The 27,113-nt window shown below is 51.4% G+C and overlaps 1 protein-coding gene across 10 annotated transcripts in view; it reads right to left on the bottom strand.

The window, feature by feature from the left end:
• Positions 1–27,113, bottom strand: part of ARRB1 (arrestin beta 1) — a 78,356-nt gene that overhangs the window by 22,347 nt on the left and 28,896 nt on the right. For 6 of the 10 annotated variants that reach the window (XM_081279326.1, XM_081279318.1, XM_081279320.1 and 3 more), the window contains one exon: positions 666–696. In XM_081279326.1, the coding sequence (XP_081135452.1) occupies positions 666–673 (8 nt within the window). In that variant the 5' untranslated portion in view covers positions 674–696. Of the gene's footprint in view, positions 1–665; positions 697–3,566; positions 3,676–13,037; positions 13,172–13,468; positions 13,647–27,113 lie in introns of those variants that run through there. The other 4 variants (XM_081279321.1, XM_081279327.1, XM_081279323.1 and 1 more) reach the window with 3 other exon arrangements.

The following is a 27,113-nucleotide window of genomic DNA, read 5'->3' as shown; positions in this document are numbered from 1 at the left end:
AGCCCAGCCACAGGACTCCCGTGACCCCACCCTGCAGCTGCCCCAGCCTCCGCTCCTGCTCCATCTCCGCACTCCAGGACTCAGCTGCCAGATGTCCCCTATGCCCTCCCAAGTCATGTTCCTGCCTTCCTTTCACTTCACCTTGCCTGGAAATGTGTCCCTTCTAGAGGAATCTGTCCCTAACCACCCAGGCTTGGTCCTATAGCCCCTGGGAATCCCTGGATCTCACAGTTGGCACTTCATACGGAAATGATCCATTTCCACGTCTGCCCCACCGTCTGGCTGTGAGCACTGTGCCTGATTCATCTCAGCACACCCAGCCCTGATCCCCACTGGCTCAGCCCAGACCTGGCATGAAATGAAGCCAGTAATTATATCTGTGGAGCCGAGAGGAAAGCAGGATGGAGCTTGGGGTCTGCGAAGGCCACCTCTCCCCGACCAGAGCTGAGGCTCCCTGAGGTCCAGGCAGTCAGTCCCTCAAAAGGGCCCCTCCCTGTTTAGATGGAGGGCTCCTGAGGACAGAGCTGTGTCACCCTGACAGGAAGCCATGGCTGCTCTGTCCCTGGGAGGTATGCGTTTCCATGGAGACACCATTGCTTCTCTGCCCAGGAAAGGACCTCAGAGTCCGGGCTCTGGAAGGAGCTGGGTCAGCTTGCCCGACTCACCTTTCCATTGGGGCTCGCCTTCTTGAACACTCTGTGGAGAGAAAGAGAGGTGAAGCCAGGGTTAGCACAGCCCCCGGGGGTGCTGCAGGCCATCTCCACGCCCAATGCAGATGTGCTCTGGAGAGACTTGCAGGCACTTGGAGAGTCCAGACGATGCCCAGCGCCATCAGCTCTTGCCATCTGTACCCGACCTCCATTTAAGCCACAGTGGTTGTCATTACAGTCCTCGGGCCACCCATTGGTCACACAGCAAGTGGAGGGAACCTCACAATGTGAGATGCCCCTGCTTACACACAGGCGAAGCCTCAAGGGCCCGTAGGGTCTGAGCCACTGTCCCTCACCCCTCTCCTGCCTCCCTGCTCCTTGCTGCTCTTCAAACCCACCAGGGTGATTCCTGCCTCGGGATCTTTGCTCTAGCACCTTCCCCTGCCCACAGGATGCTCACCCAGACATCGACCAGCCCAGCCCCACTTCAGCCTGCGCCTCCCTTACAACCCTCCCCTCGCTCTGCTTTTCCTCCTCCCACATCATCGCTGTGACCTGCTACATAATTTCCTTGTGCACTCCATGCTGGCCTGTCCACTCTCCTGGCATGCCTGCGTCCCAAGGACAGGGATCTTTGCCTCTTCTGCCCAGGCGCACATCCCAGGTGCCCACAATGGCACCCCTAACTGCTGGTCCCAGCGGCGGCAAGCCTAGAAACACCAACTGAAGAGTGCAGGAACGAGTCGGTGAAGAAAGGAACTGCCGCAGGCGACTGAGACCCAGGGTGACCCCGCAGAGCACAGGGCATCAGGCAGTGACAGACCCCCAACTCCTCAAACGCGCCACATGCATGCGTCCAGAGCTCCTGCTGCCCATTCCCCTGCTGTGTCCAGGCCACCCAGTCCCCCCACAGACTCTCCATCATCTAGCCCAGAACTTCTCAGGGTAACTTTGGGAAGGGAAAAGAGGAAAGAGACCCAGAGATGAGGTGTTAGAGGAAGGAGGGAGACAGGAAGAGAGAGGACAGTGGGTGTGAAGTAAGAGATGGAACAGAGGTAAATAGAGACAGAGAGACGGTCACAAACAGAGGCTGGTCCACAGGGGGCTGAGAGGGACACGAGTCACCTAACCCCCAGCAGGAAGCCCAGGCAAAGGCCACCTCATCCCAAGACCGTGGCTCCTCCTCTGGGGCAGGGGCTGGCTCTGTATGGCCTCTGTAGTCCTGGCCCCTGTTCCTCCTCTGCTCACTTCCGGGCCCCCAGGGACCACTGAGGGGTCAGAGCATCGCTTCATACCCCTCCCCCCTCCCCAGGAGCCCCAGGCTCTCCTCTGTCATCAATATTTATCAGTGTTGGGAGTGTGAAGATGCCACAGTTGGCAGGGGTGTGATAATTGCTCAAGTGAGAAAAAATACAGATCACATGGTTGGAACCAGCAGCTCCCAAGCCAGGCGGGACTAGGCCTGCAGAGGAGACCAGAAAAGTGGCACAGTCCACAGGGAACTCAGCTGTTTCCAGAAACCTCTGTCTTTCTCTACACCTAGGAAACCCAGGGTTTGAGGGAAAGGAGAAGCCACACACCCCTCAGGGCATGAATAACTGAGCCAGGGAAAGCCAGTCCAGTGACTGATGGGAAGGATAAGAGGTACCCAGCGGCACCCAAGCCAGGCTGGGAGGAGCAGTACTCAAGAAGGCAGGGAGAAAGAAGAAGGAGCTAGCATTTCTTGAGTGCCTAATTATTTCTCATAATGGCCCTGTGAAATGGATATGATAACCCTCCTTTTATAAATAATTAACTTGAGACTCAGAGAGATGCTGTAATTTGCCCAGGAACACACAGCAAACAAGGGACTCGATCAGGATCCAGACCTAATTCTGTCTGCCTGCCTCCAGAGGCTGGGTGCTTTATATCCAGCCCCGCTGTTTCCTAAAGCAGGTGTTTTTATCAACATCAGGAATAACAGAAGAGAGGGGAAATGAGGACAGGAAAGGGGAAGGGAAGAAGAAATAAAAGGGTGAGTGGGGGTGAGGGGCAGAGTGGAGTGACCAGGGGCAGGAAGCACAGCCAGCAGTGGGGACTGTCCTGGCTCTCAGTCAGCATGGGGCCACCTCCCTCAGGAAGCGGGACTCAGAGCTTCCTAAAACAACAGCAGCTGCTCTCATTCCCTGAGTGCATGTTTGTTATGGCCTGGACATCTCCAGGGATGTTTCCCAGAACACGGCTGAACTTCACGACATTCCCATTTCAGAGATGCGGAAATTAAGGGTTAGAGAGGCGACTCACAGTCTGTCTCCAGAGCCCACATCCCACCCCCTCCTTCACACCACCAAGCCCTCCCCCAAACTCCTCCAGCTTCCCACCCCCAACACCATCAGAAAAGAGGCCCCTGTGGGGTGATCCCAGTCTCCCAGGACCCCACAGTGCGACACCACACAGACCACTCTCCTGCCGGTTTGGAAGAACACAAGCTGGCGGTCAAAGCCAAACCCCAGCCAGGGCATGGTGGTGCCCACCTGGGATCCCTGCAACTTGGAAGGCTGAGGTGGGAGGATGGAAGGTTCGAAGCCAGCCTCAGCAACTTTGCAAGCCTGTAAGCAACCTAGTGACATCCTGTCTCAAAAAATTACATTAAATTAAATTAAAAGGGCTGGGGATGTGGCTCAGTGGTTAAGCGCCCATGAGTTCAATTCCTGGCACAAAAAAAGAAAAGATAAGGAAGAAAAAGAAACCAACCCCAGGTTGTGGGAGACTGGGCTTGGTTCCCCCCCCCCCCCCCGCCAAGTCCACTCTGCCCCTCAGCCTGATCCATAGCCAGAGCAACACCTTGGCTGACCAAGGCTCACTGCACAGGAACAGAAATCAACTGAGGGTAGCGCAAGAAAAGGAAGGGGTACTACAAGGAGACAAGACTCTCACAAGGATGCACAGGCAGGCCACACCGGGGCTGCACCCAGGAACCGGGAAGCCATGAGCTCTCAGGCGACCGCTCCCTCTCTGCACCTCTCCTCCCAGGACTGCATGTGCTCCCAGCTCCACGGCTGTCGGGTGGCTGCTCCATTGTCTCTGTGGACCCGTGTCTCTGCTTACTCGGGGCTTTTCTGTTCCTCCATCCTTTTGGCTGCATGTGACTCACACCCCAACCCTGTTCCTACTCTGCCTCTTGCTCAGCTTCCCGCTCCTAACTGGCTGGATGGCCCCATTCCAAATCGGTTAGCAATTGGTTAGCTTTGGTCAGGTATCTCACCCCTGGGCCAATCAGCCATGCCCAGGGTGTGTCACATGGTCCATGAGGTAGGAGCAGAAGAGGGTCTGGTGAGGTAGTGTTTTCCAAACTAGGGGTTACGGCCCACTACCAGATAGTGAAATCAACCCAAGAGAATTTTGGTTTTTTAATGAACCAGAATAGAATAGAATGCAGGCAGGAAGGATAAACACATATGGCCATATTCACCAATATTCAGGTCCCCTCTAAGGCTGGGCCGAAGGAGTTACGTAGGAGTTATCTCCTACAGCGTCATGAAGTTAGACATGCCTATGTGGCTTGTTCTGGCCAATGGTGCAGGAGAAGTGTCACATGTCACTTCCAGGCAGATGCATTTAAATTCCAGTACATGAATCTCCATGCCCCTTATATTCATTTTCTATGGCTGCAATTAAAAATAACCACAACTTTGGGGGCTTAGAACAGTATGAATGTATAACCTCTCAATTCTGCAGTTCAAAAGTTCAAAATGGGTCTCACTAGGTTAAAATCAAGGTATTGGCAGGTTTGTTTCTGGAGACCTTTGGGTGAATCTGTTCCTTGCCCTTTGCAGCTTCTGGGGGCTGCCCACACTCCCTGCCTCATGGCCTCCTTTCTCCACCTTTAAAGTCAGCAAAAGTGGTGGAGTTCTCACACTGCATCACTCCGACCTCCTCTTTGGCTCCCTCATCCCCTTTTAAACATTCTTAATATTACACTGAGCCCATCTGAATAATCTAGAATAATCTCCCTCTTGTAGGTCAATGGTTTAGCAACCTTAATTCTACCAGCAAGGGTCATAACTCTTTGTCCTGCAACATAACCTATCCCTGGCTCATCAGTCCTTCCAGTGTCCCTTTGTGCCTGTCAGGGAAAGGGCTACACCACAATGGACCCAGATGAAGTACCTTTTAAGACAGATTCCCCAACAAATAGAACTTATAATTCTGTATGGTATGACTAAGCAATAGAATATAATACAGCACTGAAATATGCTCTCATCTTTCATAATGCAGGGAAATGACTAAAATAGAATGTTAAGCAGAATAAATCTGGAATCAAAACAGAAACAGCCTATTTAGCATTAAATTCAACTTTTTTTTTTTTTTTTTTGGTGCTGGGTATTGAACCCAGATCCTTGTATATGAGAAGCAAGCACTCTACCAACTGAGCTATATTCCCAGCCCTTTAAACTCAACTTTATATTCAATAAATACCCAAGAGAAAGAATGAGAAAACAATGTTGTTAAGATGACAATACTCAAATTGATTTATGAAGACCCACATTAATCTATAAATTCAATGTGATCTTTATCAAAACCCCAGCTGGATTTTTGCAGAAATTTGTAAACTGATCCTAAAATTCACATGGAAATGCAAGGGACCCAGAACAGCTAAAACAATCTTGGGAAAAAAAATAGAACAAATTTAGAAGACTCACATGTCCTCACTTCAAAACTTAATGCAAAGGTACAGTAACCAAAACTGTATGGTACTTGCATATGAACATATAGATCAATAAAAGAGAAATGAGAGTTCAGAAAAAATTACATCTATTTATGATCAACTGATTGTGTGTGTGTGTGTGTGTGTGTGTGTGCATGTGCACGCGCTTGCGCGCACACACACAGGATTGAACCCAGGAGCATTTTACCACTGGACTACATCCTCATCCCTTTTTTATTTTTTATTTTGGGACAGGGTCTTTTAAGTTGCCATAGCTGAGCTTGAACTTGCAATCCTCTTGCCTCAACCTCCTGAGCAGCTGGTATTATAGGCATGCGCCACTGTGCCTGGCCAGTCCATTGATTTTAACAAGGAAGCCAACACAAGTCAGTAAGGAAAGAACAGTCTTTTCAACAAATGATAATGATACAACTGGATATTCACCTGCAAAAGAATGAAGTTAGACCCTTACCTCACATCATATATAAAAATTAGATCAAAATAGATAAAAGACTTAAGTGTAAAAATCACAACTACAAAATTCTTGGATGAAACCATAGGGGTAAATCTTCATTTCCTTGGATTAGGCAATGATTTCTTAGATATGATACCAAAAGGACCAGCAACTAAAGAAAAGATAGATAAAATTAAAACTTTGGTGCTACAAAGGTCATTATCAAGAAAGTGAAAAGACAACTTGTAGAATAGAGAAAATATTCTCAAATAATGGTTATGAAAGGGTCTTATCAGGATATATACAGAACTATTACAATGTCAACAACAAATAGGTTCAATACCCAGCACCACTAAATAAATAAATAAATAAAAATTGGCAATGGATTTATTTGCATAGACCAGTCTCCACAGAAGTGGCCAATAAGCACATGCAAAGATGTTCCTCAGCATCAGTCATCCTAAAAATGCAATTCAAAACCATAAGGTTTAATTCACACCCAGTAAGATGGCTGTGATAAAAAAGGACAATAACAAATGATGACAAGAACGAGGAGACACTGAGTCTCGCATATGGCTGGTGGGAATGCAAAGTGTGCAGCCACTTTGACAAATAGCTTGGCAGCTCCTCGGAGAACAAGACAGAGTTCACATGGCCCAGAAAGTCCACTCCCGGGACTTGGAAGAAATCAATTTCCATTGATTTTGGAAATTGGAAAGAAATGTCCACATAAGAAAAGAAAATGGAAATCGTGTCCACATGAAAACTTGTACATGAATATCCATAGCAGCAGCATCTAAAATAGCTATAAAGAGTGGGGAAAATTGCCAATATCCATTAACTAATGAATGTATTTTTAATGTGGCATATACATAAAATATGACTATCATTCAGCCATAAAATGGGACAGAATACTGACTCATACTACAACATAGACGAACCTTGAAAACATTATGCTAAGTGAACACAGCCAGATACAAAAGGCCACATAGTGTTGATTCCACCTCCATGAAATGTCTAGAGGAGGCAAATGCATAGACAGCAAGTGGATCAGTGATGGCCAGGAGAGGGGAGGGGTAGGGAGGAAGGTTTGGGATTTCTTTGGGAGAAGTGATGAAAATGTTCTGGAATTGAATAGTAGTGAGGGATACACGACTTTGGGAACATGCTAAAACTCACCAAATTGTGCACTAAAAATGTGAATGTCATGGTGTTCTACCTCAATGTGGAAGGAAGGAAGAAAGGAAGGAGGGAGAGAGGGAGGAAGGGAGGGAGGGAGGGAGGGAGGAGAGAAAGGAAGGAAGGTAAGGAAATGTGCCTCTATGTTAACAGGATCTAAAGAGGACTCAGTCGCCCACCCACGTCTTTATCTCTCTTAATTTCCTATGTTCTCCAGTGATCATAAATCACTTCGTAAAGATGCTGGAGCTCCCTTACAAGTTCTGCCCCAAATATTAAAGAAAGGAGAGTCTGGAAAAAAAAATTAGTAAGAGAAGTTTAAAAAAAAAAATGGATCCAGACGTCTGAAAGCTTGGAGGTCAGAGTCTCTTGTCTGGAATGTGCAGCCAGAGTCCCCAGGCCTGCAGCCACTGCCACCACCCCTGCCATCTGTCTTCTGCTCAGCCACCTCTTCCTGCAGGAAGCCTGCCCTGCCTTTCCAGGCCTGGGAGGAGGCCCCAACTCCACACTCTACTAGCAGCAATGTAATAGTCCATTAAATCCCCTCTGATGTGCTTTTATACAGAAATGAGAGTCCAGATCTTCTCTGCAGCATTGCCCCTGGGTCCCTGGGGTATAGCATGGTGCCTGGGACACAGCAGGTGCTCAATAAATACAGGTTGCTAATGAGGGGCCTCAAGAGAGGAGTCAAGTGTGGAGATGGAGGAAGATTAAAGGACAGTGGTGGTGACCCTCCTTCCCGGTGAGTGCCCTCCCTGGGTTTCTATGGTCTCACTTCCATCTCACTCTCTGGGATCAGCAGGCATTGGGCTTAGGAAAGGCTTCACAGGGGCAGGGTCACACCTTAGGCCGAGCCTCCACTGCAGCTGATACACACCAAACAGGCGGCTGCCTTGGTCAAGGCCACCGGTCTATCATTCCCTTAGCTCTAAACCTGCTCCAAGCCCTACCAGAACCGCCACCTGGGGAAACGAACATAACACAAGGCCAAGTCAGAGAAACCCACCAGGCACTGGGCCACCAGCCAGGCACGGTGCTGTGTGAGCCAAACACTTCATGCATATTGCTGTGTTGGTCCATCTAAGTTCTCCAGAGCAGAAACTCCAGATTCAGAGACGCCAAATTCCTTGTCCAAAGTCACAAGGCCAGTATCAGAAAACTCACAGAATCATTGATGGGACACCATCGAACAAACTATATCTTACTTAACACAGAAAACTCATCCTGGAAAGACTAGCCACGAACACCACTACCAGGGAATTGGGAGAGGGCTAAGAACAATTCAGTCCTGTGTGAGAATAAAAAAAAAAAATCCTGTGAATGTAATGAACATGGGAAGAACTTCAGCTTCACACGATCTTCAGTCAACATCAGAAAACTCCTCCAGGAGAGAAATCAGGTACCATATCCTACTCTAAGTGTATCATAAATATTAACTCGTTTATTCTTTCAACTACCCTATAAGGTGTACTACCATCATCCTATTTCACAGGTGAGAAAACTGAACCACAGAGAGGTTAGGTAATTTGCCCAAGGTCAGACAACAAAGTAAGGAGCAGAGCTAGATATTGGAGCTCAGGCAACCTGGCTCCAGAAGCCATGCTTTAAACACTCCCAAGTATTGCCTGGGACATGGAATGTGGAGTTCTGCCTGAGAAGCCAAGAAAGACTTCAGGAGCAGAGGTATGACAAGGGGGATCTTAATGGACTCAGAGAGCTGTGGAGGAGGTAACGGCTCTGCAGGTGAGGGCCTGGAGAGAACCGCTGGGTGCTGGGGAGAGGGTAAGTAGCTGGGTGTGGCCAGAGTGTGTCCTGAGTGCCTGGGAGGAGCCACATGGAAGGGGGTGGGCTAAAATAAAAAGGTCCACTCCCTCCCCAGATAGTAACGGAGCACCTCTGTGTGCTGACCCTGGCCTAGGAGGGTAGAGGGGACTGGGAAGGACCTTGAGGATCAGGCTAAGGACCTGGGACCACATCCAGCAGTCACTGGGGAGGCATGCACATTTGAGGGGTGGAGAGCCAATGGCCAGAACTTTATTTTGGATACAGAGATGGCTTCCCCCAGTGCTGGCCCTGAGAGCAGCCATGGCTCTGTTGGGTAGGGTGGGCACCATGCAAGGGGGCATTCACTCTCAGAAGCAGGCGCCCTACATTCTGACCTACTTTCCAGGGTGTGAGAACAGCCATCAGGGAACAGGGAGGCGTGAGAGCAGGTGGCAGCAGAGGCAAAGAGGCTCTGAGAGGCCTTATGACACTCTCCCTGGGGGCAGGGTTATTTGTGTACAGGCTCATCTGCTCTGCCAGAGCGTCCCAGCCCTCCCCCTGACACAGCCCTGTCTGCCTGCTCACCTGCCTCTCTGGACGGCCGGGGGGGGGGGGGGGGGGGGGGGGGGGGGGAGACAGGAAATGTCACCCCGTTTCACACATTTCCGAACTCTAGGGAGCCATAGGGTTTTGTTTACAGGAACAATCTGCTGTTTCCCAGATGGAGAAATCAAAGCCCACGGGCCAGAGGTGTCTGGGGCCGAGAGGAGCACCCCAGGCTTCTGCTGCCCCTGGCCACTCTCCCCCACTCTGTCCCCCTTGGGCCTGCCCGGGGCTCCTGGGGCACAGGGTGGTGCCTAGAGGCCTGAGGGGTAAAGGTGAGCCCAAACTGGCCAAGTCCAGCTCCTGAGGGCTTCCAGGCAGAGCAAGTGTGCGCACGGTCACTATTCTGGCCTCGATCCAGATTCGTGAAGTTTTCAGAGGGTACAGATGAAGGAAAGAGGGAAGCCACCAGGTGGCCATGGACAGAGGGGAGGGCTACTTAAAGGAGCTTGGCCCATTTTCTGGTAACCTATGGAAATAGAGATGTGAAAACCAAAGGCTGGTAAAAATCTCACCAAGCGGCTGGCAGCTGGCTACCAAGGACCCACAGACGGCCCTGACCGCTGTTGAGCCTGCCCGAGGGTCGAGAGGCAGGAAGGAAAGGCCGAGGAGGAAAGAGCCAGGAGCTGAGGCAGGCAGACCCCGCCTAGTCCTTCATGACCTCTGGACAGTCTCCCATCCTCTGAGCCTCAATTCTGGAGGATGGGGGGTGGCCTCCCCCTTGGTGGTTGGGAACAATATTAAAACCTGGTAGCCAGCAGGGAACCAAAAAAGGGGAGCTGACATTGTTGATATCATTTCCATCATGACCATCATCACCCTGTCAGTCCCCGCCCTCCCCTAAATGTCCCTTAGGAGGCCCTGGGACAGGAGGCGTGGCTACGTGGCCCCTGCTGGAGACAGGGAAGCCTTTTTAGCTGCCAGTCTCACATGGAAGGCACAGTTTGTGATGTTCACTTCCCCTTTTAGATCCCCACCTTCCAGAAATCCCCAGAGACATGCCCAGCCAGTCCTCATCCTGCCCTGCCCCTCCTTCCATTAGCCTCTCCATGACAATGCTCACCAGCTTCCCAACTGTCACCAAGAATCATCAGAGCTCCTGTCCTGACTGCTCTGTCCCCACCCCCCCCGAGGCTTGGCTTCTCCCTCCCTCCCTCCATTCATCCTTCTTATTTTTTTAATTGGTTTTTTTTTTTAGTTGTAAATGTCTTTCTATTTTATTCATGTATTTATTTGTGGTGCTGAGGATTGAACCCAGGGCCTCGCACATGCCAGGCAAGCACTCTACCACTGAGCCACAACTCCAGCCCCTCATCCTTCTTATTCCTGGACACATTTCTGGACTCCCTTTTCTCCTTCCTTTTATTTTCCAAAACGCTGGGCATTGCTCTTCCCTGCAGGAGATCCAGGTCCCAGTGGCCCGTGTGTATACCTGGGCACCTACGCTCAGGATGGAGGTGGGATGGGGGCACAGACACTCCACACACAGAATTCTCCCCCAGAAGCAGAGTGCGTGATGTGCCCAGCTGGGCTCTGGCCTAATCAGCCCCTTACCCTCCCCCTCCCCACTGTCCCCTAGGCATCCACAGGGGCCTGCATATTGCTGCTCCTTAGTGGACACTATGGAATTGGAAGAATGACAAACTCCAGAGAGCAGGAACCGCAGCCTCCTTCAGTCATTATTTTTTCTTGGTACACAGTAGGTGCTTAATAAATATTTTGAATGAATGAAGAAATGAACCAACCAGAGCCAAACCCTGAGCTCAAAGCTGGGGAAAAATGGGACCCGGACCAAAAAATAAATTAGAGGCGGCAGCCTAATCACCAGGATGACGCACAGCCTCGGCAGGAACCTGCAGAGACCAAGTGCACCCGACAGCCCATCGCCAAACCAGCAGGAAGATTTTATTTAAAGGGGGTTGGGCCAGGTGAGGTGGTGCACGCCTGTAATCCCAGCAGCTCGAGAAGCTAAGGCAGGAGGATTGCAAGTTCAAGGCCAGCCTTAGCAACTTAGAGAGGCCCTGTCTCACAATAAAAAATAAAAGGGCTTCTGGGCACAGCAGAGCACATCTGTAATCCCAGCAGCTCAGAAGGCTGAGGCAGGAGGATCAAAGCCAGCCTTCAAGCAATTAAGTATGCCCCAAGAAACTTAGTGAGACTCTGTATCAAAATTTTAAAATAAATAAATAAAAAGGGCTGGGATATAGCTTAGTGGCTAAGCTCTCCTGGGTTCAATCCCTGGTACCAACAAAAATAAAAAGCAGACATGGGGAGTGGTTTGAGGGGGGTTAACTTTTGCCAGTTTAAATGTACAAGCTTGTAGGTGTGTAAAATAACATAGTATAGTATATTAGAACAAGACACTAGTTCAGAAACATTACTTCTTTCCTGTGTTACTCTGGGGGCTCATCTCATATCAGCTGTTCCGTAGGTGGGTCAGGCTGCTGAGAGCTCTGTGCCCAGGGCCTTTGCATGGACTGAGGCCTAAGGCCCGAGTGACAGCTCTTTTCCTGAGAAAGAACTGGTGGGGAGAGGGGTATACCCTATCTTTAGCCAGATATGGTCCCTGTGGTGGCTTGGAGCTGGCTTGTCCAGATCCTTAAGAGTTGACTGTCACCAGATTTTTAGGAATTTTTGAGTTAGTTGTTACACAAAGTCATTATCAGTGGTTCTCAACAGGGGAGAAGGAATTTGAGTTTGCACCCAAGGGGATATTTGGCAATTTCTGGAGACAAAGTGGAGGTCTTGACTTGGGGGAGTGATCCCCCAGCCTCTAACAGATATAGGCCAGGATGCTGCCTGCATAAGGCACAGAGCACTAGTCCCAGGGCCCCAACAAAGGATCTCCAGCCCAAGTGTTAGCAGTGTGGATGTTGAGAAATCCCAGTAAACGCAATTAATTAAAACACATTAAAAACAAAGGGACTACATGCTCAAGCTTATCACTCCCTAATGACCCTATGGGATTTCCTATTATCTTCTTTGAGGTTCCCTATGTCTATGATAGCTGTGGGGTGGGGGGCGGATCCTGTGTAATGGTGTCTCCTGTGCTCCTCAAATCCATGCTCAATAGCCTCACACTGAACAGGCATCTGCGGCAGGAGTATTTACACCATTGAAATTGGCAAATGCTGCAATCCTCCACCTTCCTTTTTTTTTCTCCAAAGGGCCAGTTGCTACCAGCATACCACTGAGTGTCACTTTAAGGACAGAAGAAAGTTCACAAGCCCTCCCAGTTTCCAATCCGGTGGTCGGCTCAGCACCAGCCTGCTCTGCAGTCTGAAACAAGAACCTGAACATGGCCCTGTGCACAGACTCCACACCCCGCCACACACATACACACACCCCACCACACCACAAGTGTCTTTTGATGCTTCACACTTCACACATGTACACCACACATAGCACACCCCCAAATGCTAAACATTCCCCATGCACACACATCACACTTGCACAATACACACACCACACAGACTCACAGACACTCCCCCCCAGGAGCCCTCTGCCCAGTGGAGGAATCACTTGGATGACCAGAGAAACAGAAAAGAACACCAGTCCATCTGACTGCGCTCCTTAATGTCCAGGCTCTCGTACTCCTCCACACCCTCTGGGTCTACCCTTCCCCACACCTTTCCCTGCTAAGATGACATTCTCAACATTCCTCTAAAAGGCACCGATTCAAGTGACCCCATTTCAGTACCTCTGGAACCCCTGGCCAAGCGGTTCCTCAGCCCTGCTCCATGTCCAGCTCTCGGTAGCTCCAGAGCTGAATCTGGCCTCTGCCACCTTCCCAAGCCCATGGCAATCAGTACCCTGGGAATTCCAACCACAAGACCACTTCTACTGCCACCAGACCTGGTACGCCCAAATCTCCATTTCCAGCCAGGTCCTCTCTGACCCCACGCCCACAAGCAACAGGACATCACTACTTGGAAGTCCCCCAACTCCTCAGACAAATCCCAACAAACTTCCTCCCCATGGGACTCCCCTGTGCTCCCTGTCCCTGTCCATCCCAGAGGTGGCACAAAGGAAGTGCTCAATGCACATCTCAGGGATCAAGAAATAATGATGCAAATCCCACAGCGAGAAAAACAGCATCAACTTCCCGGTGAGGCTGATAGGAAGTCTTACCCCATTTTGCAGCTAAGATCCCTGAGATTCTGTGGTGTTCCAGGGCCAGCCCTGGAGCAGAGCAGAGCAGGGTCCGCAGGGAGCAGGGCGGCCTGTCAGACCCAGAGTTGGGGACTGCAGACAGCAGTGGCCAGGCCAGGGCTAGCCCTGCAGATCGCTCTCCCCAGCCCTGAGTGAGGGGTAAGCTACAAAGAAAAGGAAAAGGCGTTCCTGATACGCGTCCTGTTTCCTCTCCTCCTCTGGGCTTCTCGAGCTGAGGAGGGCGGATGTCTCTGGGCTGGCAGCAGTTGGCCTGTGCAGGGACAGGCCACGGCGAGGGTCTGTCTCCTGGACCCCTTTCTACTCCAGCAGTGTAGTCTGTGTGAGGCTGGAGCTCACTGGCATGGCTCCTCAAGCTTCCTTCCCCAGTCCCAGGGAGCCTCTGCTCTTTATCTTCAGCCAGCACCTCCTGTCCAGGAGTGTGCCACAAAGACACCTCCCCAGGAAGCCCTCCATGTCACCCTCACTTGCCACCCCACAGAAGCCAACTCCCTAGCTGCCCAGCTCATTCTGTGCCTATTGCCTGTGGAGCCTGGGCTGTCCATGAATCAGGCAGGGAAGGAGGTCCCCAGGCAGAGGTCATCAAATGAGGTTTCTTGAGTGAGAGGACAAAAAAGGAACCCCCCCATCAGACAGGGGTCCTTCTTGAGGGCATTGGTCAGGTCTCACATAGGGATCTCTCTAAGGGAGTGGCCATGACTCCTCCATCAGATTAGATAAAGGTGATGCCTCATTCTTCAGGATAAAGGTGATGCCTCATTCCTCAGACAGGGAAGTGCCAGAGCACAAGATGACCATGTCCCTCCATGTGACAAGGAGTCCCAGGGAACAGAAGCCATGTTCCCCCATCACACAGGACCCTCTCTCTCCTGGAACATAGGGCCATGCCTCCTCCTTCAGAAAGAAGCTCTTAAAAAGCACAGTCACCATCTGCTGCCCCCACAGCATTTCCCAGATCCGACGTCAGCTCAGTCTGAGACACCGAGGTGGGCTACCCTCTAGGGCAGACCTGGGAGGGGCCTTTCCCCCATCTTCCCCTGCATAGGATCCCATGCCAACTTCCCATCCCTGATAGCTTCCATGCCATACTTAAGACAGCCTCGTGTCTGGGTGAAGATCAGAGGCCCTCTATTTCAATCAGGACCAACAACTTCTAGAGAGATAGCTATGGGGCAGCTGGGGAATCCTGACAAGAGGATGCCCGCGTCACTCCATGCACTCAGTCTGGCCTCAATGCAACCAGGTGTGTGGCTTGGATGGATCTCTACGTGTGCCTTGGATTGGTCTCTTTGGAGAAAACCCTTCCCCTGCGGCCATCCCACCTCCAAACCATGCTGGCAACCCCTCCTGGTTACAGAGCAGCATGAAGCATCAGGCAGAGGGTAGAATAGGGCCCTTCCTGGATCCTGCTTTGAGGACAACACTGGCCTTCCCTGGGTGCTGCCCTGAGATTGGTCCAAGCAGCTCCACAATCATCTTCCCTACTCATACCAGCTCCTGGGAGCTGCTATTAGTTAGCATCGATCCACAAAGTGCTTTGCTGACACTTTTTATGAGCTCAGCCTCACCCAGTCCCAGGGGGCTGGGAAGAAGAGGCAGAAACTAAGACCCAGGAGCCCAGGCCACTGGATTGAGCCAGGGAGTTGCTGAGCTAGCATTTGAGGTCTGGTTCCAAGGGCTGTAGATGAAGCACTTACCTAGCATGTGCAAGGTCCTGGGTTCAATTCCCAGTGCCCGGAAAAGAAAAGAAAAGAAAAAAAAAGGATGAAATCAGATCCCAAGAGAAGTCCAAACAAGCCCAGAGCCAGCACTATGTAAATGTGAGCTGAATGCACATCTACTGAATAGCAATTTGACTGGACTTCAATAAAAATCTGAGTGCATATTTTTATTCAGAAATTATTATTATTAGCTCAGCCCTGTGGTACACACCTGTAATCCTAGTAACTTGGGAGGCTGATGCAGGAGGATCACAAGTTTGAGGCCAGCCTCAACAACTTGGTGAGACTCATAATAAAAATTTAAAAAGAGCTGTGCATGTATGTGGCTCAGAGGTACAGCACCCCTTGTCCCATCCCCAGTACTGGGAAGGGGGGAAAAAGAAAAGAAAAAAAAAAACAGATGAAGAAAAGACATCATTATCATTGTTGATGTTGTTATTATTAATAGTGATATTTAAGTGTTTAATACAAGTCAAACATCACTCTAAACACTTTATTAACCCATTTAATACAAGAATCCTGTAAAGTAGATAATCATATTAACTCTATCCAACGTATGCTCACTCAATATATTCCTATTATACCCAACTGGAAACTGACACAGAAGGTTAAATACTTTGCCCAAGGTCACAGTGCAGGAAATAGAAAATGTAGGTAGCTCAAACCAACTGCTTAATAGATTAACAAGTAAAAACAGGGCTGGGATGCACCTCAGTGGGAGAATGCTTGCCTAGCATATGGGTTGGATCCCTATTATATTCCTTGAAAGACACAATTTATCCTAAGTGTGTTCCAAACAAAACATTCATGATTCCACACCCTGTGGTCTAGTTTAGGAGGTAAGAGGTAATACTACTCCAAAAGAGTATTAGCAATATAAAACATGCTTTTCACACATCTTAAAATCAGTTATTCTTCTTTTGAAACTTTCAACTGAGTGATTTTATTTGAATCTAGGAAAAAAATATTATTATTTTAAGATTTATCATTAATTGTTCATGGGCTGGGAGCTTTGCCTGTTTACTGTGTTTTATCTTTTTTTTTAAAGGCTCATATTTTATTTTATTTTTTTTTAGAAAAGAGAGAGAGAGAGAGAGAATTTTTTAGTATTTTTTTTTTTTTTTTTTTTAGTTCTCAGCGGACACAACATCTTTGTTTGTATGTGGTGCTGAGGATCAAACCCGGGCCGCACGAATGCCAGGTGAGCGCGCTACCGCTTTAGCCACATCCCCAGCCCCTACTGTGTTTTATCTTGAGGACAACTTGGGGTGGGGGTAGGTGTGGGCAGCCAGTCTGAATAATTTCGCGTTCTCCTTCCTGAGAGCGGACAGAGAGGCTCTGATCGTCACTCTCGTAGTGACCTGAACATAGCCCTAGTCCCAAAAGTTTGAGGATGTGTCTTCAGACATAGGCCTGCAGCCCCATGGATTGAGCTACACTCACCTGTTTCTGTGATGTTACCCCTTTGCCCTGTTTGGGATAGAATGTTCCATGGAAACTCCCTTTGTGTGTCCCCTTCTCTTGCTCTGCCTTTGGGTGTGGCCTTCCTAGATGTCAGTCAACCTTCTGACAGTGGACATCATGAAGCTAGACTCAACCCCCTGAAACCTGACCCCTGGTCTCATTTGAATGGCTTCTCCTCAATAAAAGGGTCAGCGTGTGCTGGCTCTCTCTCTCTTTCTGAGGACCCTTAAGGTCATAGGAGCTGTCACAGGACCCCAAAGAAAAAGGTATCTCCGTCTCTTGTGTGGCTATTTCATGCAGCCCAGTTCCCCTGCAGTGACCCTGAGTGTTTCTGTCGTGAGGAACGCGATAAGTAGGCATTATCCCCATTTTACAGAACTGGAATCCGGAGATGGACAGAGACGAGACCACAGTCAGCCAGCAACTTCCAGGAGGCAATGCCAGCCCATCGGCCCCAAAGCCCCTGATGCTCCCTCTGTCCATTATGTATCCTCTGCTCTCAGAAGGTGGCCTGGGAGGCCAGAGGTCACAATGGGAATGGCCAACATCAAAGTGCTCAGGCAGCCTTCCATTAGGCCTAACCACAATGCAGGGAGCCCTGGGAGAGGGAACTCCAGCCCCCCTCCCTGGTAGAAGGCCCCTATCTCTACACTCTCCTATTACCCCAGTAGAGGTTGTGAGAAGCCTGCCAAGATCCATTTGGGTGCTTTCCCTCTGGGGTGGGAGAGCCTCCAGGGCAGGGAAAGTGGTCCGCACAGACAAAGTGCTTCAGAAAGGGCACAGCCAGGGCAAGCGGGCCTGCAGCATCAGGGTCCTGCACTTTGGCCCTGGAGTGTATGTGAGGCCCTGGCACGGAGCTAGGTGGTGATGATGATAACTAGCACCACAGCAAACCGACTTGCTGGGTGGCCTTGGGCAGGTCCCTGTCCCTTGAGGCTTCAGAGGGCTCACCAGCTCTTGGTGGGAGCCTGGGCAGCCGAGAGGAGATAATGGGCATGAGGAGTCTGGGGAGGACAGTGCTGGACAGAGGGGAAGGCCTGGTAGTAGGACAAGGTTGACCTATGGAGCATTTTTTAAGAAACGCATACACAGGCCTGCAGGTGATGGGGTGCAGGGAAGCCGGCCAAGGGCTGTTGCACCCGGTGAGGTGCCATGCGGGAGAGGAGCATTCTAGGGCATCTCTGGACCTTTCTCCAAACCACCCCCTTGACTTGGTAACAGACACCCTCCACGCCCACCCTCACACCTTGCACCTACTCCTCCTATTACCCCAGTAGAGGTTGTGAGAAGCCTGCCAAGAGGAGCAGAGCTGACCCCTTCTTAACTGCCAACCCATCTGGAGTGACAACCCCAGAACCAGCTCTGCTGCCCCGGCCCAAGACTCAGGTCATTGGTTCCCAAACCCCAGAGAGAGCTGCGCAGTTGGAAAAGGAGGTGGAGAAGAGCAGTTGGAACAGGAGCAAGGTCTCTAGCCTGGCACTTATCGGTTTTGTCTGATTCACATGGCATCTGCCTCAGCTGGACCATGGAATGACACGCCGGCCTCAGGGTGTTGAGGGTGGTCAATGAGCTGAGCCGTGTGCATCCCTGGCACATAACCCGGCTTCAGTATCCGGGAGGCTTATGCACAGAGAGGCACAGAAGCACCAAGGTGAGCAGGGCTGCAAGGGCCTCCAGAGGCAGCAGGGTGGGGAGGGGTGGTGAGGAAATCCCACAGAAGTACACTGGGCCAGGAAGTGGAGGAGCCTTACCCCATTCCACACTGTCTCCCAGCACTTGCACGGTGGTCCCTGTGGGCCTCGTGGGCTTCCTGAGAGAGTTTGGAGCTTATACACGCTATGTCTTCAACAGACTCTCCTTCAACCCCTCCATAGCTCAGATTTCACCCTCATCGGGAAACCTCATGACTAACACGCCCTCTTGGTGTCCTGATTATCCACAGGAGGTCCAGGACCGTGAGCATGGGCATTCACATCACTGAAAGTGAAGGACCTAGACGATTTGGTCTCTGGTGAGTCAGTCGTGGAGGCCTGCTGAAGCTCAGGGCAGGACTGCCATAGGTGACCTTACCCAGGCCAGACCCCAGGAGGCCATCTAGGGTCATCCTGCCACGCTGCCTGTTACACCCACCCACAGTGGCCGTGGGAAGCTGGGGTCTGTTATGAACACGCCCCCCACATGGAGGGGTGAGGGCACAGATGTGCAAACCAGTAACTAGCCTCCCTCTCCCACGAGGGAGAGGGCTGTCAAGCTCCCGGAAGGCAACTGAGAAAGTGACAGAAAGTCGGCAGCAGCCAAGCTGGGACTTGAAGGACAGCAAAGAGTTCGCCCAAAGTCACAAAACATTAAAGCAATGTACGGATGCTCACAGGCAGGGGGATTCCTGCCCAGGCAACTCCTCATACTGGCCCCTGCTGGACCCTGACACCTTCCCCTATTTCCAGGACCTGTCCCCATCAACAGAGAAGCCAGCCGCGGAGCAGAAGAGCACCGTGGAGGCCCAGGAGCTGAGGAGGAGCACACCATTCCAACTCCCCCGAGCGCTGACAACCTGGACCTTCCCGCTCTAAGACTCCTCTCCCTTTCTCTCCAAGCCGCAGCTGCGCCAGACTCTCCTTCCCCCACCCTGGCCCTCCCCAAGGAGCAGTGAGCTCAGTCTTTCCCATCAGCCATCCCTGGAACGATGGGAAATGCTTGGGCCAGGAACTGAGAGGAGACCTGCCCCATGGAGGATGAGAGGGGGTGTCCTGGCACTGGCTCAGTCCCATGCTTCCTCTGAGCCCCACTCTGCCTGAGCACAGCCCACCTATCTGTGCTGCACCTTGAAGAAGGTAGGTTCTGACTACTGCCGTGGGCAAGGCTCATCTTACAGGTGGGGAGCCAGAGGCCACAGAGAGGAAGGCGGGCAGGCCCACTGGGGCTGACGCCAGTCCCCGGCACCACACAAGGCTTTCACAAGTCTATTTCCTCCCAGCTGACTTGAGAGGCTGAATTATGGCCCTGAGGTGCCCACAACTTGATGCCCAGGCTAAGATTACAGCTCTGCTCCCTCACGTGGTAGAAGGGACAGAGTGGTTTAGTTAAGGATCTTGAGGTGGGTGGGGAGATAGATGCCCACTGAGGGGCCTAATGTAGTCACGAGGGGCCTGATAAGAGGGAAACAGGAGGCTCTGAGAGAGAGGAGATGTGGTGACAGATGCACTGAGAGAGATTGGAGATGTGATGCTCTGGCTTTGAAGTTGGAGGATGGAGTCAGGAGTCACTGGGTGCAGGCGGCATCCTGAAGCCAGCAAAGGCATGGGAAGGGATTCCCCCCTGGGAAGAATCCAGAAGGAGCATAACCCTGCTGGCCCGTTCTAGGACTTCTGACCTCCAGAACTGTAAGAGAATATAACTGTGTTGTTTCGAGGTACTACATTGATGGCACTTTGCCATAGGAACATTAGAGGACTAGTATAGTAGGTATTTCATTCCCATTTTGCAGATGCAGAAACTGAGGCTCAGAGTAGGGCTGTGACTTCCTTGGGTCCTGCACACTCCCCTCCACACCATACTCATTTACTGGGAAGCTCTATGGGCTCATAAGGCTGCAAGGCCCCAGCTGGGGCTTTGAGGCTAGAGAGAGAGTCTGAGGAGGAGATAAGATGTGCTACTGCAGGGCCGAGGTTGACGTAGGGCAGGGAACTGGAGGAAGTAAAGCTTTGCGCCCACAAGGGGATGGTTGCTATGACACGGCCCTTTCAGAGCCCTGAGTCCTGTCACATGTCTGAGTCCTGCCACATCCTGACCATCACACAGAGGACGGTCCTGGCTATGCAGCTGGACATGGATGACTGCATGTTTATAGGGTTAACTGAAATTAAATAAAATCTCTCATCGTCTCCCTTTGATCTTGATAAAATCCCTGGGAAGGTCCTTTTCCTGTTGCATTACTGGTAAGGAAAATAAATCCCAGGAGCTTGTGACTGGCCCAAGTTCTCCTGGATAATAGGCCTCAGAATCTGGGAATTTATAATGACCAGTACGGGACTAAGGGCTACTGAAGGCAAAGGCTGCCTTTACTATCACAGGTATTTTCTCAATCACTCTAAATGCAAGCCTGATGGAGCCCCTCCTCTGAATAAGAACTTTTAGCCCCTTCCCACAAGCTCATCATAATCTGGCCCCTGCCCACTCCTCAGACCCCTCTTCCCTACATGCTCCTTGCCCCCCATATGCCCTCCAGCCCACTGATCTAGGGCAGCTACGGGGCACCACCAAACTCTTTCCCACTTTGGGCCCTCCCACAGGGCTTCAGCCCCATCAGTCCCAGAGTGCAAAAACCACAGGTCCTGGCCACCACTCTTTCCTGTGGAAGGGACAGGGTTCAGGGGCCAGGGATCAGCCCTAGATGGCCTGGGATACTAGTGTGAAAGGGTCCAAGTAAGTCGGTCTTTTCCTACACAGTAAAGGCAGCAGCAGGTGAGGCAGGTGTGGGGACCCAGGTCTCAGAGGACAGGCCCTTTCAGAAAGGCAGATGCCAGGATACTGGAGCTGAGGGAGCCTCTTGGAACATGCCCCCCACCCACCCCAGGGCGTGCATGGCAACACAGAAGCCTCCAGAAGGGTAAGACTTGCCCCCTGGCTCCACAGCGTGTCACTATGGAAGTCGGTTCATGGTGGTGAAGGCTTTGGAGCCTGAGTTCACTAACTGGGCAACTTTGGGCCGGGACCAAGTCTCTGTGTTCTCCATTTCTAAACGGGAAACGTAACACACCTCTTTGCTTTAATGCACTCACAGAGCCTGAGGTGCAGTGAAGCCCGTGATAAAACAAAGCTGCTCATCACTGACAGAGCTGGGCCTGGACTCTCCCGCCTGCCTCCCAGTTGCTGCCACCAGTGCCCACTGCTGGGTGGGGAGCTCATTCCACCACCCAGCAGCAAAGTCTTAGAGATTTATGTTTCCTCGGCTTCTGCTGTGAGCAGAAGTCAGACTTTCTCAAGCCAGGAGCAGGGTTCAGTCACTCTCCACCCAGTTTCCAGTTTGGTGCCTCCTCCCAGTCTTTATTATGTTCAGTCCTAGTGTCTGCCTTACAGAAGTGCTTTCTGGTGCCCACTCTGGACTGTGCAGACACACCACAGTGACCCCTCTCAGTCATAGGGAACTTTGTTTCCTTGCTCTAAACCCACCATCTGGAGCCTGGCGCAATGATGCACCCTTGCAGCTCCAGAGGCTGAGGCAGGAGGATTTGCAAGTTCAAAGTCAACCTCAGCAATTTAGTGAGGCCTTAAGCAATTTAATGAGATCCTGTCTCTAAATAAAAGATTGAAAAAAAAAAAAAAGGCTGGAGGTGTGGCTCAGTGATTAAGTTCAATTCTTGGTACTTAAAAAAAAATTATCCCATGCATGAAAAGCACATTGAAATCAGGTCTACCTCTTCTGAAGCCCTGGCAGGACAGGGCTAGAGTTTATAGTTAATCTCCAGAGAGAGTCTCAAAATCAAATCAGAGAAAAATATAACACCCCTCCCCTTTTTTATTGGTAGCGAAGGTTGAATCCAGGTGTATTCTACCACTAAGTTATGCTCCCAACCCCTTTATTTTTTATTCTGAGGCAGGGTCTTGCTAAATTGCCCAGGCTGGCCTTGAACTTTCAATTCTGCTTCAGCCTCCTAAGTAGCTAGGATTACAGGTGTGCACCACCATGCCCAACAACACCCCCCCCCTCTATAATATAGCCCAGTGGATTTAATTTACTCCTAGGCTGGACCCATCAGCAGGGTCTCTTAGAGAGGAGGACACTCAGCTGTCACCAGCCACCGCTTCTGGTCCTTCAAGTCTGGTTAGTTCTTGCTCTCATCTGATCATCTCTAGAGAGGTACTATCAAACTCATCTTCCTGACAATTAAACAAGGGCTTCAGCACTGGCTTGAGAGGGCAAGCCTGAGGCAGACAAACTCCTAATCCAAAATGGGACTCCCCGCTTCCAAACTGATACAGAGAAATGAACTATTCGCTGAGTACTACCTTTGGGGCTAGGGTGCTGAGTTTCATGCAATATCTCACTTAAATCTCACAATAGCCCAATGAGAGGGGTTGATTAATCCCATTTCACTTAAGAAAAAGCCAAAGATCAGTGTGGTGGTTCATGGCTGTAATCCCAGTGACTCAGAGACTGAGGTAGAAGGACAGTCAGCTTGAGGCCAGTGTCAGCAACTTAGTGAGACCCTATGTCAAAGTAAAAAATTTAAAAAGGTTTGGGTATGTAGCTCAGTGGCAGAGCACCCTTGGGTTCATCCCCAGTACTGGGGACAAAGGGAGAGAGGAGGGGAAGAAGGGAGGAATGTAAGCCAAGCTTTCCAGAAGCTAAACAACTTGCTTGGGGCACCAGCTGGCCAAGCCATCCTCCCGGCTGCTCCAGGAGCTCTGGGTGAGGGACCTGTTCCCTTTCTAACAGGATGCAGTCTAAGGCCTTTGGAAAGGAAAGGAGCCCAGACCTGGGGATGAGACAGCCTCTGACTTACCTTCAGCTCTGGTGGCCCATCTCCACCCTCCCTGTCCCTCATCTCACCTCGGCTTCCCCAGAGGCTTATTATTAATAACTTAATGTCTGGGCACGGTGGCACACGCCTGTAATCCCAGCGGCTTAGGGGAGCTAAGGCAGAAAGATCGCAAGTTCAAAGCCAACCTCAGCAACTTAGCGAGAGCCTAAGCAACTCAGCAAGAACTTGTCTCTAAATAAAACATTAAAAAGGGGCTGGGGATGTGGCTCAGTGGTTGAGCACCCCTGGGTTCAATCCCTGGTACCAAAATAAATAAATAAATAACTTGATGACCGTCGTGATGCTGTTGCCTCTGCTGGGATGTCACCCCCACCTACGCCCAGTTCACATCCACTGCATCTCTTGGAGTTTTGCTCACCTGGCACTTCCTCAGGAAGCCTTCAATGATCCCCAACAAGGTCAGACTCCCACATTAGGCCTCCGCTGCCCCTCAGCTGTCTCCCTCCTACAGATCATGAGCCCCACAAAGCCAAGGATGGTGTCCATGTGGTGGTTATTGTATCCCCAGAGACATGCATGGTGCTGGCACCTGGCCTCAGGATGTCACTCCATGCTGGCCTCTGCCAGGCCCCATGCTGAGAGCTACACCAGGCATCACATTTAATCCTCACAGTTATACCCTGAAGGGGGTTATCACATACCCCCACCCACCCACCCACCCCGCACAGAGAAGGACAGGAAGACTCACAGAAGGAAAGTGACTTCCTTGAGATTACCCAACTAATGGGGAACCCAGCTGGGACCAGCACCCAGGACCAGCTACACAACTTATGGGCCCAGTGCAAAATGAAAATGCAGGGCTCCTTATGCAGACTTCAAGACAGATACAGCAGAACATTTAAAACCCACCAAGGGCTGAGCACAGGCCCTGTGCAAATGCCCTCCCAGGAGGCCAGTTCCCTCCCTGGGCAAGGCCAAAGCCAGGCTCCTCCAACTGAGGTGCTCAAGGGCATAAGTCTTATAAGGCAGGGGGTCTCACACATGGGCAGGGGTCGGAATCACCTGGAAGGCTCTTAACGCCCAGCTTGCTGGGCCCCGCCTGCAGAGCTCCTATTTAGAAGATATGCAAGGGCCTGGGAATTTGCACTTTTCAATGTTGCATTTCTAAAGGAGACACTGATGGTGTAGCCCAGAGACACTGAGAACCAGGCTATTGGGCCCGTGGTTGCCCAGTGTCCTTCGAATTATTATTAGGCCTCAGTCCAAAGAGCTAGGAGTGCTGAGGGGAGAGAAGAGTAGAGAAGAAGAGAAAAAAAAGAAAAAAGAAAAGAAAGAAATTTTAAAAAGAAAGAAAGCTCTACACAGGCTGTCTTGTTGAGCTTTTCCAACACTCTGGCCTGGGAGGTTCCACTGTCCTCATTACAGAGGCTGTGATGGCACAAGGAAGTCAATAATTAGCTCAGTCACAGCCAGACAAGTATAGAGACCAGAATGGAACCTGGCTCTGTCTTACATGTTGGCACAAGCCTATTTCAACCACAGCTGGCCCGGATCCCACAACCTGCTCACCCAGGAAAGTAGAACCAAAACCTCAGGAAGGATCTGCACATCCCCAAGCCCAGCAAGCCCCAGGATCGTCCCCTCCACTGCTTGCCTGCCCTCCAAGCCCTGGCCTCAGCACAGAGACCTAGGACCAGCCCAGGGGGTTAATTGGTGGTCTCTTTCCAATAGGCGGGGTGCTCACCCCAGACTGGGGCTTCCCCCCACATCTAGGCCCTTCTTTCCAGACTCTGTGGCCACTTCCTCACACATACCCTAAGCACCAGGTCATATCACGTGGCTTCAGAGTTTGCACGGGCTCTTCTGCCTGCATGGAACGCCCTCCACACTCTGCCTAACTTTTGCTCATCCTTCAATACCTGGCTCAGCTCTACCTCCTCTGGCAAGTGCTCCCTCAGGACCTTCTCTGCCCTCACTTCTCGTCACGCCACTCTCTGCTTCCCCGGCTGCTCCTGGAGCCATTCATCCCACCAATATTTATTGTGCATCTGCTCTGGTCCTGGGCATGGTGCAAACTTCTGAGGATACAGGCTGAGCCCGGGCTCTGTCAGCCAGGGTGTGGGTCTGCTTACATCCTTGTGAACCTCTGCCAGGAGGGGCACTCAGAGAGGGGGCTGTGAGTGTCCCCAGGGGTGACGGGACCTCAGTTGGGGATTAACCTCAAATCCTACATTGCAGGCCACCACTGAGGCTGGGGAAAGGCCTCCCACTGACCCAAGCCCAAGGTGAAGATGCTTGGCGCAACAGCCCCAACTACCAAATGAACACAAGGCCTGCTATGTGCCTGGGCTCTGGACTCCCCAGGAAACAGAGGCCCTGAGGGGGAAAGGATGGACCGGAGTCCACCCAAAGCAGAAGGCAGCTCTGGAGTGGGCGTTCAGCCTTCTCTCAGAGGAGAAGTGGGTTTTACACAGTGGAGAGAAAGGAGGTGACCTGCCCTCACCCTGAGGATTTGCCCGTCTACCCGACTGAAGGCATCAAGGGTGGCTCTGGAAAGCCACAGCCCACAGAAGCCCAGGCGCAGGAGGATGGCTGCTGCCTGCCCAAGGCGGGGCAGGGGCTGGAGCAGGGCCTGGAGCAGGGCCAGGCTGGCAGAGGAAACATCTTGAGCGGCAAGTGGGAGGAGGGGAGGAGGAACAGGAGAGGAGGAAAGAGCCAGACACGCAAACTCCTCCAACACCTCCTTCCAACCCAAACAGAATCCCCAGCACACTGAGACCTGGAAGGAGGGAGGGAGGGAAGAAGTCCGGGCCCCAGGGGCAGGAGCGGGATGGTGGCCCTGGGGCTGGAGCCTCTGGAAGCCTCAGAGCTGGGTAGGCCCGCCAGAGATGGGAAAGTCTGGGGGAGGCCCTGTAGTCACAGGAACCTGTCCAGCTCTGTACCCCAGGGCTGAAGGCTCCCTGGGAAAGGGAAGGGGGCTCCACCTGGTAACTTCTACTCCTCTTCAAGCCCCTCTCAGGCTCCCAACACTTCCTAAAGCCCCCGACCTCACCTCTGGGCTGGGCTCTAACACAAGGATTAGCACAAACTGAAAACATATTGTAGAACAAAACTAGTCAGATGGGAGTTGAGGCCTAAACTCTGGAAAGTCCGGAGTCTGCAGGGAACCCAAGAAGCCCAAAGGAGGGAGTATGGATCAGAGGCACTATGGACTCCCAGACCAGAAAAGACTGGCCCACACCCTCCATCCATCACAAATGGGCATGAAAGCCTTTGCCCTAGCAGGAGAGCAGACTGGGCCAAGAAGACAGGGGGAAATGTGGGACTGAGCAAAAGGAGGGAGGCATTGTCTTTGCCCCTGTCCCCACCACCATCTGGACACGTGTGCACACGTTCACAAGCGCACACTCAGCGCTGGGGCCTGAGAGGCTTCCTGGGATCTCAGCCTGTTCCCAGAGATCCTTGACCTGTCTGATTCTCCAGGTGTCTGATTCCCCAGGTTCCCTTGCCAGCAGCAGGGGGCCTTCCTGGCTCTCTTCTTGGCAGCAGAGGCACAAGGTAAAGGACAGGCCTCCAGTGGCAGAAGTGAGACATTGGGATGATTTTCATCGGTCCTGTTCTTCTAATCCTCATCCCAATTGCTCAAGGCTGCTGGAATTTAGTAGTCTTCCTTTCAGTTTCTTATCTTAGGGAACCAGTCGGTCCTGGCTGAAACCTCCACTCACTACAGGGCGTCCATCAATAGACCTCCTGTCTCTCAGCCCGAGTCCTCAAGTGTAAAGTGAGGATGGCAGTTCTCAGGGTTGAGCCTAGAGTGTCTGTCACCTAGTAATGCATGTTAGTTCTTCCTTTTATTAATAACATCCAACACTTACTGATTTGATGCCTATTGTACATCAGACCTGTTGGCTGCCAGACCTACAGTGACCAGGGAGGATT

This window comes from Spermophilus citellus, assembly GCF_964194105.1.
Source record: "Spermophilus citellus genome assembly, chromosome: 2".
NCBI lineage: Eukaryota > Metazoa > Chordata > Mammalia > Rodentia > Sciuridae > Spermophilus > Spermophilus citellus.
The sequence above is the reverse complement of the archived record's forward strand: the minus strand, read 5'-3'. Positions and strand labels throughout refer to the sequence as shown.